Source organism: Ranitomeya imitator, chromosome 5 (assembly GCF_032444005.1).
Source record: "Ranitomeya imitator isolate aRanImi1 chromosome 5, aRanImi1.pri, whole genome shotgun sequence".
In the NCBI taxonomy this organism is placed as follows: domain Eukaryota; kingdom Metazoa; phylum Chordata; class Amphibia; order Anura; family Dendrobatidae; genus Ranitomeya; species Ranitomeya imitator.
Genome location: NC_091286.1, coordinates 252,326,769 through 252,341,840, shown reverse-complemented (window position 1 = coordinate 252,341,840; position 15,072 = coordinate 252,326,769). Strand labels below are relative to the sequence as shown.

Sequence of the window (15,072 nt, the reverse complement as noted above, 5' to 3'; positions counted from 1 at the left end):
AGCGACCGGCTAGAGCTAGCCCAGATTACTACTTCTACAGACCGAGCCCTGAGCATTGCCATCACAAGCTGCCAACATTTCATACAACCAGGGGACACGTTATGTACCACCCGTACAAAGTAACGCACAAGGCGCAACGCTCCAAGCGCCACAACGTAATAAAGCGAGGATGCGTGCTACAGCGGTCATCCAGTTGGTTTTATGCCAGACATGGGAGGAGATGGAACACTTACAGGAAGTTGGCTAGGAGAAGTGAGTATCGCCGTGCATGAAACAGATACAACTGTTTAAAGGGAATGTATCACAGAGATTTTTAAGAATCAATACCAAAAAAATACAGTACATATTGCTCCAATATGTTTTTATTTTCGTATTTTAGCGCTTTTGACATCTATTTTCTATATATGATTATGAGGGCTGCAATCTTTGCAGTTAAAGAGAACCTATCACCAGGTCAAAAGGGGTCAGTTTTGCCATTTTATTTACACTGCCTAATTTTTCCCTTTGTCTTAATTCCACTCTCTGGTTCCAGAATTGTGTTTTTTTCCTCTTTGGTGCCAAGTTTTATGGTCTTTACCAATGGGGGTATGGAACACAGGGTCACAATGAAGAGCGTGCTAAGGACACGCACCAGAGAATCCTGTGAGCACGTCACTCTTTGGTAAAGAACAAGAAAATTACCTGTAAAAGGCCCATGAATCTGGGGCCATATGGCGGAAACAACTTTCTCGGGAAGCAGTGCGGGGAGGTCTGGCCACTTCTGACCTGGTGACGAGTCTCTAACAACATTTAGAGATATTCGGTACAGCAGCAACATGACCATAGACAACTATAGACAGGATCGGACTCATTGACTTCTATATAAAGCGCTGCGGAATATGTTGGCGCTATTTAAAGATTATTATTATTTATTAATATTATAGGGTAATTTCTAAGGCATGCTCTCATTTTGACATAGGTCACTTTGCAGAGATGGGGAATAGATGAGCACAGGATCACACCATTCACAATACATAGTCTACATGATATAAGGTGTGTTGACCTCCATGATTGTGACTGATGATAATGAGATGACGAGTGAGCAGTACAGAGCACCAAGTACGTTTTCATATATAACGGTCTGCATTACATGTCAGCACACGTTATAGTTACCCACGTAACAAACACTATATAAAAAAGCTTTTATATTACAGGCATTGCACAGTGCTGCTGATTAGTGGGGGGCCAGGTCCTCTTCATCATCAGTCAAGATATTGCTCTCCTACATGAGCTCCGTGCACGGAACGCTTAGCGGCTCCATAGTTAGTCTATGGGTTCTTACATTCACTCTCACAGAGGTGGTAATGGAACCATAGACAGCTCATGCAGGAGCTGCGCACTTCAAAGCGGTATTTTGACTGATTGGAGGGAGTCTAACAACCCAGACCCCCACTATTCTATACTATGTGCAGCATCTATCATATACAAAGAACTTTTATATAGTGACGGTTACACTTTAATATTAAATTTAGGGGCCAGAGTAAAACTAGAGGGTATGCAGGATTTATTTTTAATAGTCATCGGTGAAAAAAAAACACATTAACATGTTTACATAAAAAATTATTTAAAAAAAATTTGTTAATTTTCTGTTGACACATTCCCTTTAAAAATAAGTGCTCCTGGAACTTGCCACAAAACACCAAATCTAAACAGTATTTTTATGGCTATAATTTACAGGCTTTGGCTTCTAGTCATTTCAATGTCTCTCTAGGCCGGTACTATTGCACATGCAACTAGTCATTCATGCATGAACTGTGATGATGCCAGACTGGGTCCTCACCTAACACAGCAGTCGGCACAAGTGGATCATTGGGCACTGCAGGAAAACAAAGCTCATGAAAATACATATTACCTCCATTTTGGGCAGTTGAAAAAAAAAAAAAAAAAAGACAGACACAGATTTAAGCACAATAACATCGACTGCTATAGAAAGGTGAGTAAATCCACAAGAAAAAAAAAGCCAACAATACAATATGGAACAAATCTGCAGGAGAGCACCAGCTCAAAATTACGCCGACTAGGTCTGCGTTTCGTTCATGAGCGGCACACGAATGCAACACTGATGATGTCGGTGTGCTGTGTTACATCACAGACCCAATCATTGACATGTGCGAGTGTGATCAGCAAATGAGACCCAATTCAGACGTGTCTCCGTGTTTCACGGGCATGTGAAAATATACATAGAATATAACGGGTACATGTTCCATCTGTGAAAAATTGGATACGACACACATGCAAAAATCAGAGATAAAGGTCTTTAATGTAACAAGCCCAAGAAAGGAGATGTGGGTCCGTAATGTAACAGCGCTAAGAAGAGCCACGGGTCCATGATGCAACGGGCCTATGAAAAGAGATGGGTCCGTAATCGTAACATAGTACAGCCACAAAAATTGATATGGAGCTGTGAAGTAATAGTCCTAATAAAAGATATGGGGCCGTGATGCAACAGGCTTAAGAAAAAAGGTATGGGTCCAGCAGCAAAATTCCTTCATTTTGTTTATTTTGAGAATACATATCAGCACTGATACGATATGTTTAGTTTTGGTGTATTTTTCTTAAATTTACAAACCTAGCCGACTACTAGTCAGGGCACAACTGGGCCACTTGCCATGTTTAGTGACAGTTGAACAGTGTTGGTATCGTGATTACCAATAAACTGTGAATCAATCATTCAGAAGTCTTCATTTCAATAACAGTCCATCATGCGATATATGGCACTAGAGCAGTGTTTCTCAACTCCGGTCCTCAAGAGCCACCAACAGGTCATGTTTTCAGGATTTCCTTAGTATTGCCCAGGTGATAATTTCATCACCTGCTCAAGCATTAATTCCATCACCTATGCAATACTAAGGAAATCCTGAAAACATGACCTGTTGTGGGGTCTTGAGGACTGGAGTTGAGAAACACTGCACTAGAGGACCACACATTGCAATGCAGCATGCCTCCGGTATAGAGATGGGAAAAGCATTGCACAGGTCCCCGATCCATTGGCCAGATCAGTAATACAAGACCACTGGAAAAAAGGTCCATGAATCTCCATACCTCCCCGGCTCTTCTTTTGATTAGTTGATTTTGGTGCAATTTTGGTGACACACACACACACTTTGCCCCAGCCCAGCCAATCAAACAGGAAGCCAGGAATGCCAAAAGGTAAGAAGATTCACAGACAAATCAATTCTCCCATCTCTACTCCGGTACTGCAGACAGTCAGCATTTTGTGGGGGCAATACTGCCCAGCAGAACCAGTATGGTGAGGTAGGAAGTTAAGACCCTACATGGGGGGACAGAAGTTCTGAACAAGATCAGTTAACAGTTACTTGGGGGAAGAAAATTAAGGTGATCACTTTAGCAAATATGGCTTTTACTAATGGGTCAAAAATAGCAATATTTGCAATATCTCCAAGTTAAAAAAAAAAAAAATGGATGACCCAACTTTGGATATTGCTCTAACTTTTGAGATGGACAATTTTACATTTTGGGTGGAAATTCAGTTTAAATTTTCAGTCTTGAAATACCAAATGGAAGATGGTACTTGTGAGGGCAAATACCGGAAGACTGGGATGTCCAGAGTATAGCTACCTTGACTCCTGTATAGACTGGAAAATAAGGGCACCGGAATATAATTATAGTGCTCATGTTTCATAATGCCGCCAACTTACAAGACAAACAGAATATGAATGCTTGATACAGCTTAAAAAATATCATGCATCAACTGTGCAAAATGGGGCATTGGAAGAAGCAGATGTGACAGATGAATGGCTTAGCGTGTCAATGAGAGCTCGATCAGCCAATCACAGTACTGCCAGAAATGCGGAAAACAAGCAGAAAATGTTAGGATCGGTAACAAAATACAACACTGCAATGTATTTCCAAAATCATTGATCTCAGACAATGTTGTACAAGCTATACTGCTCTTGTTTCCTACAAATGATTGTACAGCGTTTATAGTAAGGTGTGACCCTCTTTGGGGAGGTAAGCGTGAAGTTCTGGTTAAAAAAGGCTACACAAAATAACTTCATGGCTAGGACATAAATCAAGTTTCTTAAGATTATATAGAGACTGTAAAATGCCCTTGAAATGTAAAGCAAGGCTGGTTACAATTATAACGTTTACACAGTTTAGGCGATTGGGTTGTCTGACTGTTCGGATTCCAACCAATCATGAGGACTGGTGAAAGGGTCATCTTCATCAGAGCTATGGAAGCTAATAGAATGGAGGTCATGCATGTATACCCATGTTCCCATTCACACAGGGATTTTGTGACCCCCGTTGTTGGAAGTGCCAACAGCTGAACTGCCGGAAATCACTTGTTTATTACCTATCCAGGACATAAGTGATGAATGTATTTAGAGGGAACCCCATTTAAGGTCTATTCATAAGGAATTTGCAGGTATGTTGGAGGTATAAGTCAAGAGTTCTTAAAGATATACCTCAGCTGGACCTCGACGTATGCAACTGCACAGCCATATGTCGACTTGATCTTTGCAGATGCCTCAATATAGTAGCCTGCGCTCTTCCATACAAGTGGCATCTGTCAGTTAAATGGATGCCTCACTAGACGTTTGAAGTGTAGTGTGAATTCTGCCTAAGATATGTCACACGAGCAATATATAAAACAATTGTTTTAGTAGATTTAGTTCCCAGCAATCATGGTAAGCAGAATCCTCAATCCACAATGGAAGTCAATCAATTGTCAAACAAAGTATGGTGCTCTAGAAGGATCTATATTTTATATCAATAGAGGAAAGGTCCAATTCTTTAAGACCGGTATTTTGCACACCACTCATAATGAAGTCACCGCTGGAGTAAGAAGTGCCAAATTCATTAAGAGACGGATGCCACTTCATGAATTAAGAGCACCTTACAACTAGCGTGCCCTTCCTCTGAATTTTACTCCAGTCTGTCACTCATTACTGGCATAGCCACTAAAGTGGCATAAAAGTTGATGAATTTGCTGGGCGGGCTCCGAAATGTTCAGTCTCACCCAAAGTCAACCCACTCAGCCGACCAGTACTAGTGTAAAAACGCCAAAACTGTGCAAACAGTATCCAACATTTCAAGGTGTTTTACACCAAACAACTGGCACGTCCTCCTGCATGAATCATTATGTATATTATTCACTCCCCAGGGAGAGGTACAGCATTTGCTGAATTTCGACACACTAATCAGCATACACACAGAATACATCTTGAGGTCACTGCAGCGCGACGTGAAGGTAGATTTAGTTCAAAGTTACTCAATATTTGTATACTATGCCAATACTTACATCTAGGGCTGAAATTGTGAGAATCCATATAGGTGATGGACAGAGGATCTTCTGCGTGAAGGGTACTTTGATCTGCGTAACTTCTATCCATTGCATTCACCATATGGGTCATCTCCTGCCGGGTGTTACCCATGGCATCCTTCCGTTTCTTGGCCAGTTTACTGTAAGGTAAAAAATATTTGTTTAGCGCCACCAATTTGTATAAAGAACTGATTAGCGTATTACCAACGCTGAGATCTGTTAAAGAAATACAGATTACACATACACAAAAGCTGTCTATTACGTCCTTGGGAGATTTAAAGGGACACACAAATTTTAACGTTGGACAGGGGATAACTTCCCAATTCCTGGGGATCTGACTGCTGTGATACCCACTGATCCAGAGAAGAACCCCATGTGAATGGAGTGGAGATCAGTCATTTGCACTGCTGGACCTCCAGCAAAAAATATCCCCTATTCTTTGGAAAGCGGGTAACTTTCAAACTTGGTAATATCCTTTTACGCTGTACATGTGATGTAAACTGCAACTATTATTTCCAATTTTGCATAAACATCGTATTATTTTTCAGTCCAGCTATGGAAGTCACAGCTGTCTTTAATGCAGGTAATGAGTGGATTAGGAGCGTCTAACTGGTCTGTAGGAGCCAGAACTCTTAATGGCTGGTAGGGGATCAAATACTTATTTCTCACTGCAAAATGGAAATAAATGTATTTACTTAATACAATGTGATTTTCTGGATTTTATTTTTGATATTCTACGCCTCATTGTTAAAATTTACCTACCTTTAATATAACAGACTGTTCCTGTCTTTGTCAGTGGACAAACGTACAAAATCAGCAAGGGATCAAATACTTATTTCCCTCACTGTATCGCCCAAGTTCCAGAATACGCCTGCGAAACTAATGAACTGTTTTGCCCACATAACTAAAAAGACATGGGCACGTCAGTAAGTAGACTACTCCTGATCTCCAGCTGTAGTCTCTATTACGAGACGTCTAACCAGTCACAACACTCTCAAAGCTGGACCCTTGATGAATAAGGATGCATGCCTCAAAGACTATATGTTCCCTTAACATTACTTCGGTTTCAGATAATAGGAACACATTTAGTGCCAAGTAGTGAGGTCATACGTTTGACAGCAGCGTGGAAGTATAACATGGTCTTCAAGGACAACAAGGAAAATAAGAGTGTAAGGCCGCATTCAGATGTCCGGTGTAACTACAGTCCGCAAGTCTCCTGAGCTGATCTTGACAGCTTACTAGCCATACATGAGGCCGTGAAGTTCGGGTCAGGAGACCCGTGTCCAGACCGTGCATTGTGATCTGAACTCTGACCATGATACAAGGACATCTGATCTCAGCCTAACGCACACATCCTCAAAGGTTTTCTCAATTATAAATGGGTAAAATTGAAACGCTCTTTTCAATTACAAGCAACTCTGCAATTTACAAAGGGATTTTTAATGTTATAGTGTAGAGCTCATTATCTAATAGCGATTTCTGGTTTCCCAGGCACGCTTATTAGTGCTGCTCTGAGCTGGCCGGATTGCTGGATCTGGCCAACTCCTGTGCCTCTGAGCTCCTCGATTCTGTGGAGGCTACTGCCTTTGTTTGCCGCCCGAGAGAGCCCACAGTTTGGGCCAGCAGCTCAGCCATACTGACTGTCAATCTTCAGGAGTGCACCAACCTCCAGCAAGCCTGTAGCCAGGAGGAAGTCGATGAGAAAAAGCCTTTAAAGGGAATCTGTCACCAGGTTTCTGTGTCACCTAATCTGAGAGCTGATAAAGTAGAGACAGAAGCCCCGATTCCAGTGGCCTATTATGGTACTTTCAGTGCTGTTCGCTGTAGTTTTGATAATCTCCTGCTGATTAAAAGTCATACTATCATTAGAGGATTAGTAAATAAGCTGCCATGTAGTCCTTCATGAGCTGTGTATAACCCCCGCCCCCACTACTGATTGGCAGCTTTCTGCCTATGTACAGAGTACATAGAAAGTTGCCAATCAGTGGTGTTGGCGAGGGTTATAGAGATCTCAGCATTCAGGGAGCTGGTAGATGTGCAGGAGATCCGGCAGTGATTTTATGCAAAACACAGCATACAGGTCAGTAAGTGATACATTGCTGGAATCAGAGTCTCTGCACATCATGTTGCTCTCAGATGGTATAGCAAAAACCTGGTGAGAGATTCCCTTTAAGAAAAAAAAAGCCTCTGAATGTCACTTATGTGCTGATTCACACAATTAATAAATATAAATTTCACAGAAAACAATCAAGTGTACAAAGTGATTCTTCCCACATCCTGGCAGAGGTACCAACCTGATTTTACATCTGATTACCTTATCCAAAAATATCAAGGTCAAGGGGTATGAATAGTAATCTGAAGCCTTCAGCAGCAATTATAGTATCTATAACTATACTAAACTGCAGAAATGCCTCCAGGTCCAAAAATGATCACTGACCAATCTTTTATATATAGACAATGGGGAAAAAGACTTGTCAATTACTTATGGTTGGAAATCCTGAAAACTGGCAAAACCAATTTAATGATCTTAACACTAATCGTCGATTGTAAATGAAGAAGAATATTGATGTGGAATAAAAAAAAATATCAGTGGTAATATTTATAAGCATTTGATGGCATCACCATAGCCAAGAGAACCAAACAGCAGTAGAAAGGAAGTCTAAGTCAGATAGTAATGCTACTGACAACCTGCATCGGGCAATGGATGTCAAAAATGCTATTTTCAGCTGCGACATTGGCTGTCACTTACTAGCGGCCCTTGCCGCGACCAATATCTCAAGGCTGGACAACCACTTACGGCAATATTAATGTCCACATGTTTGCATTGTGATATCCCTCCATACATTCACACAGAAAAATATTTTAGTATGGCGCGGACTTGTCTATGCAATGCATATTGCAGAAACTAGAGGATGTTAGCTGTGTACACTTGTTGGGCAATACATAATACATGCAGAAGGAAAGGGAATATTTGATCAAGACAAGGTTCAGCAGATTTGATGAAATTTCCGGGCCCTACATCCATACATTTTTCTTGTGCCTCTTTCATTTCCTTGCCGAGAGAAGCAGTTAAAGTTGACTTAAGATATATCCATCCACTTCTGATTCATTTCGCCGAGCCAACGACAACTCTCAGCTTTTGCATATACATGATCTGTACGAAGCGCGTTATCTAGTTGTTGCCCGCAGCTTTCTTCTTTCTGCGATCACGAGAAATATTTTCTACAACAACAAAGCATCCCCTGCAACTAAGAACCTTTCCAATTTAATTTTTTTCTTTGTTAAATTATTTCTGCAACTTAATGCCTAACCTTACATCCACGCCACTAGGCAGGAAAAACAGCTTTTATATCAGGTAACAAGACGCTTTTCGGAACAGTTGAAATAGAAATGGCAGGGTAGAAGGTCAACTGCTGCAAATAGCTTCGGCAGTAAATGTTATGAAGCTATATTTTTAATGAATACAAATGACTGTTGAGTTAAGGATTCGCCCCCCTCTTTCATATTACGGCAGCTGAAGAATTTCATTTCATTCAGGGCTAATGCATTGGATGTTTCTTGGTTTATAATACATCAGGATTAGAGGCGAGAGGAATCTCATCAGCGTCTTTTATTAGGTACAAAGGCGGTTTTAAATATTGATGTGTGTCGCCACCTCTGCTTCAGCTTGGTTGCTTATATCCCACGGTCACAGTATGTAATATCATCCAATACTCACTGCCACAAAGTTTTAGAAGAGCAGAAGTCATGCTATTCAATTGTGGATGCACATCAAGTAATTACCAACACATTGTTCAGGTGATCGGCTGCAGCGCTTAGGATGTACATACAGCAGATGGCAGGGCTGGTGGGGGGGCATAGTGCCGTGTATGAAGGAGTGGCAGCGGTCTGGGGTTTTTTTTGCCTCCCTGGGCCCATTAATACGAGTTTGTCCTATAATGGATGACCCATTAACTCCCACACTGTTCAGTTGGATCGGCTGCAGCGCTTAGGATGTACAGTAGATGGCAGGGCTGGCGGGGGGCACAATGCTGAGTATGGAGGAGTGACAGCGGTCTGGTTTTTTTTTTTTTTGCCTTCCTGTGCCCATTAATATGAGTTTGTCCTATAATGGACGACCCATTTAATACATACATATACCGTTAGGCTTAGATGAAGTTTTATAAATGCTGTTACGGTAAGTGGTGCATACATCCACTATTTCTGGTTAAAGACGACTAATGATAATCACCCTCTTTTTAGATTTTATCTTATGTATGTAGCCATTTTTTATTCCATTTTCTTTACATTGATTATAGGACAGCAATCTTGCCAGAGCTGCTTTTAACGGCATTCAGATATATGCTTTACAATGAGCCACAATGAACTGCTGATGTTCACCGACTTGTATGGGAGCCATTGTGCTAGGTGGCGAGTGGTGTCCGTCATCTATTGGGAGCGATGAGCATTATGGAAGCATATCTGGGCGCTAACCGAGTGTCTTCAACGTGCTAGAATAATATGTTCCAGTCCCCGCGGATGTTTGATAGCCACAACATATGCAGCAATTGCCTGTTTGTTAGGAAATCCCTGTGGAACAGCCGTGAGACATGCAGCCGCGGGAACTCGAACATAGGGTATATTTCGAGCACGCCGGAGACACAATTAGCACATGAAAGTCTTGGATAACACCTAATCCGGGCACGTTCACTCGTCATCATCCCTAATCCAGAGTTATCAACATATCAATAAGTGTTCTCTGTCCTGTAAGGCTATGTTCCCACACAGCATTTCTGCTGCAGCCAAAACCTGCTCTCTTGGCAGTAAAAAAGCTGTCCATTATTTGGGTGCAGATTAGGCTACTTTCACACTAGCGTTGTGTGACGGACGTCGCAATGCGTAGTTTTGGAGAAAAAACGCATCCTGCAAAGTTGCCCGCAGGATGCGTTTTTTTCCCCATAGACTTGTATTAGCCGACGCATTGCGACGTATGGCCACACGTCGCATCCGTCGTGCGACGGTTGCGTCGTGTTGTGGCGGACGGTCGGCACAAAAAAAGTTGCATGTAATGTTTTTTGGTGCGTCGAGTCTGCACTGGTGCGCTGGAACTCCGCCCCCTCCTCCCCGGACCTTACAATGGGGCAGAGGATGCGTTGTAAAACTGCACCGCTGCCCCCGTCTGTTGTGTTTTTCTCACTTTTTAATTGCCTCCCATTGCTGAAAAAATGCTGCAAAAACACTAATGAATTGACGTTGAATGAATCCTGACAGCACACAGTGCGCACAATGTGAGTATTCACAAGTCTGCAGCCACATAGAGTGACTGCAGACTCGTAGCTTAAGTGTAAGCATGAGATTTCTGACATCTCATAACTTTTGCTGATGTCGAAAAAAGTCTATGGGTCCGTGTGAAATATCACACTGCACTCGGATATCACACGAGTGCGGTGCGATTTCCGCAGACATTGCCAATGGAGGAGATGGAGAAATTAATTTCTCTGTTTCCTTCGCACCTGTGCTGAGATTCTCTCATGTGAGAGAGCATCGGAGCACTGACACTCTGCTCCCGCTCGCAGCAGAGCAAGAGTCATTAACATATCGTATCCGATGCCACACGCTAATGTAACTCCAGCCTTAGACCTTCAACGCACTACCCAATTAACTAGCATATATGGTTTCAAAGCTTAATTCCTCAGCACCGACACGTTATATGACTGAAACCGGGTTTCCCTTTTAGAGCGCTAAGACTTACACTATAATACAAATGGTTTCAATAGTAAAATCCTTCTGACAGCTTCCCATTAGTACAACACTATCATTTACCTACTTGCAGAGCCCTGTATTTCCATAAAGGTCAGGCATTTTTACGCTCCAGAAGGGTAAGCCATTAACAATCTACAGAACGGTCACTGGGATTTTCACAGTAAGATAGCAGCCGTTCTCTTATGTAAATATTACTATAACCTGTAATGGAGCAGCTCTACAGTCATAAAAAGGAACCTGTCAGGAGGTTTTTTCCTACCTCATCTGAGAGCAGCTTAATGTAAGCAAAAAGAAGCTGAATCCAATGATGTATCACTTTGATTGCTGGGTGCACCCGTTCTGACATAATCAGAGCTTGTAGCTTTAGAATGAAGCATCCCGCCCACGCCAGGCTCTCAATGCACAACGTCCATAAACAGTGAGGTGCTTATCACAGGAGGGGACGTTGCCGGACTAGTGTAATCCAGCAATGTTAATCTCTTAGAGAGAAATCCTTTCACAGATTTGTTTTTTTTTTAAATTGGAAACTGTATTGTACTGACAGGAACGGTTTACAACTTTTATTTCTGTAGACACCAGATCACACTGAAAACCTGCTCTGACCTTCTCCACAAGCATTTGCTTTCTGTTTTTCCCCCTTAATGATGATGCCTTCTTTTCCTTGGGCAATGTCATATAGAGAAAAAGTAAACGCCCCCAAAAGAAAAATCAATGTTGATGGCCCCTTGCTTGAAAGGAAAATGTACATAAATTCAAAAAGCCCGTTACTTTGCAACGCTGCCGGGAAAAGAAAATTAGGATCAGCCCACACAGCTTCTTTTAACTTACGTTATATATTGAGCTTTAAAACAAAATATTGTAAAAGGTTCTTTCAACTCAAAATTCTGGGTCAAGCTAAACAGGTTGCAGACCTCAAAAAAGCAAGTTGGGAACCAGCACCTTAGTTTGTGTTACAAAATCACCTTTTCAGCTGGCAATGACTGTCGAGCAGAGCCGCCAACGATTTTCTAGGATTTCAAAGAGTGTCTTAAATCTCGCTCATTTTTTTTTCGGGGATAGGTTGTATTTTTTAACCCATTATCTACCAATGTCCTTTTTTTGGGACACCTAATCTTTAGCTTCTAGCAACTAAGATTTTATAATTTTTATAATTAGGTCCAATTTTTTGTGTTGTGTTTGTAAAATGAATGCTTTCAAAATAGGAAATCATGTCATTGTCATTTTTAATTGAATATTGGGACGCCCTTTTCTGAAAAATCCGTACTTGTAAAAATTTAAATTTGGCAAGTAATGGGTTAATGACACCATTTAATTTACCGTATAAATGTATAAGAAACTCTATATTATATATATATATATATATATATATATATATATATATATATATATATATATATATATATATATATATATATACACACACACACACATATATATATATAAAATGTTGTGGCGCAAAAAGAACTAAAGAAAAAACCTACCAGTTAACCCCATAACTTTTTAATTTTTTTCACTCAAACTATAAATTTTTTGCAGTTTTTACGAATATCAATATATGTTTATTTTTCATTTTATTGGGAAAAGGATGATAATTACAATTTTTAGTTTTTGGGGGTATTTGATGAATATTATTTTTACATTTTAAATCTTCTTTCTTCTAGGGAACTTGAAACTGATCAATTGTGAAATAGGCCAAAATACGGTACTTCTTTTGAGGAGATTGCTAGAAGGACAATACAATGCAGAAGTGCTGAAATGGCATATCTGGGGGCTTACGAGAACACATTAGCATTACGGGATGATAGGGGACTGTTACAGAAAGAGGGCCCACCTCTATAATGGATTACTTAGATACTGCGACCTTTGTAGCGCTGATAATGACCGCTACGAGTGAGTATTAAGTAGTAAAAAACTAAATTAACAGCTTTTACAATAGACAACAGAACCTCCAAGACACACATCCAACAGAAGTATACTACCCCCAGTATAAACCAGCAATTGTGGTCATGCCACTAAAACTGATGGTACCAGCTTCAGGTCCACATTACTGGAATCTGCAGTAAGTCCAATTCAGTTTAAAAAAAAAAAAAAATAAAAAAAATTACATACATACAGTTAGGGCCAGAAATATTTGGACAGTGACAATTTTCGCGAGTTGGGCTCTGCATGCCACCACATTGGATTTGAAATGAAACCTCTACAACAGAATTCAAGTGCAGATTGTAACGTTTAATTTGAAGGGTTGAACAAAAATATCTGATAGAAAATGTAGGAATTGTACACATTTCTTTACAAACACTCCACATTTTAGGAGGTCAAAAGTAATTGGACAAATAAACATAACCCAAACAAAATATTTTTATTTTCAATATTTTGTTGCAAATCCTTTGGAGGCAATCACTGCCTTAAGTCTGGAACTCATGGACATCACCAAACGCTGGGTTTCCTCCTTCTTAATGCTTTGCCAGGCCTTTACAGCCGCAGCCTTCAGGTCTTGCTTGTTTGTGGGTCTTTCCGTCTTAAGTCTGGATTTGAGCAAGTGAAATGCATGCTCAATTGGGTTTAGATCTGGAGATTGACTTGGCCATTGCAGAATGTTCCACTTTTTGGCACTCATGAACTCCTGGGTAGCTTTGGATGTATGCTTGGGGTCATTGTCCATCTGTACTATGAAGCGCCGTCCAATCAACTTTGCAGCATTTGGCTGAATCTGGGCTGAAAGTATATCCCGGTACACTTCAGAATTCATCCGGCTACTCTTGTCTGCTCTTATGTCATCAATAAACACAAGTGACCCAGTGCCATTGAAAGCCATGCATGCCCATGCCATCACGTTGCCTCCACCATGTTTTACAGAGGATGCGGTGTGCCTTGGATCATGTGCCGTTCCCTTTCTTCTCCAAACTTTTTTCTTCCCATCATTCTGGTACAGGTTGATCTTTGTCTCATCTGTCCATAGAATACTTTTCCAGAACTGAGCTGGCTTCTTGAGGTGTTTTTCTGCAAATTTAACTCTGGCCTGTCTATTTTTGGTATTGATGAATGGTTTGCATCTAGATGTGAACCCTTTGTATTTACTGTCATGGAGTCTTCTCTTTACTGTTGACTTAGAGACAGATACACCTACTTCACTGAGAGTGTTCTGGACTTCAGTTGATGTTGTGAACGGGTTCTTCTTCACCAAATTAAGTATGCGGCGATCATCCACCACTGTTGTCATCCGTGGACGCCCAGGCCTTTTTGAGTTCCCAAGCTCACCAGTCAATTCCTTTTTTCTCAGAATGTACCCAACTGTTGATTTTGCTACTCCAAGCATGTCTGCTATCTCTCTGATGGATTTTTTCTTTTTTTTCAGCCTCAGGATGTTCTGCTTCACCTCAATTGAGAGTTCCTTTGACCGCATGTTGTCTGCTCACAGCAACAGCTTCCAAATGCAAAACCACACACCTGGAATCCACCCCTGACCTTTTAACTACTTCATTGATTACAGGTTAACGAGGGAGACACCTTCAGAGTTAATTGCAGCCCTTAGAGTCCATTGTCCAATTACTTTTGGTCCCTTGAAAAAGAGGACGCTATGCATTACAGAGCTATGATTCCTAAACCCTTTCTCCGATTTGGATGTGGAAAATATCATATTGCAGCTGGGAGTGTGCACTTTCAGCCCATATTATATATATAATTGTATTTCTGAACATGTTTTTGTAAACAGCTAAAATAACAAAACTTGTGTCACTGTCCAAATATTTCTGGCCCTAACTGTATATATATGTGTATATATATATATATATATATATATATATATATATATATATATATATATATATATATACACACACACACAATGCTGTGCAGATTAATTGGGACAAAGCAAAAAAAAAACAAAAAACTTTTTTTGAATGTTTAATAATAAAATGTTAGAATGCACTATTACATGCTAATTTTAGTGAGAAATATGTCCTCCTTTAGCAGATATGAGATTTAAATGCATTTTGGCATTGATT

General features: G+C 40.6%; 1 protein-coding gene across 9 annotated transcripts in view; it reads right to left on the bottom strand.

The window, feature by feature from the left end:
• The window catches only part of PTPRK (protein tyrosine phosphatase receptor type K), a 413,915-nt gene that overhangs the window by 45,395 nt on the left and 353,448 nt on the right, over positions 1-15,072 (bottom strand). For 8 of the 9 annotated variants that reach the window (XM_069726055.1, XM_069726057.1, XM_069726060.1 and 5 more), the window contains one exon: positions 5,306-5,466. In XM_069726055.1, coding sequence (XP_069582156.1) covers positions 5,306-5,466 — 161 coding nt within the window. Of the gene's footprint in view, positions 1-1,819; positions 1,856-5,305; positions 5,467-15,072 lie in introns of all 9 variants that reach the window. The other variant, XM_069726064.1, reaches the window with a different exon arrangement.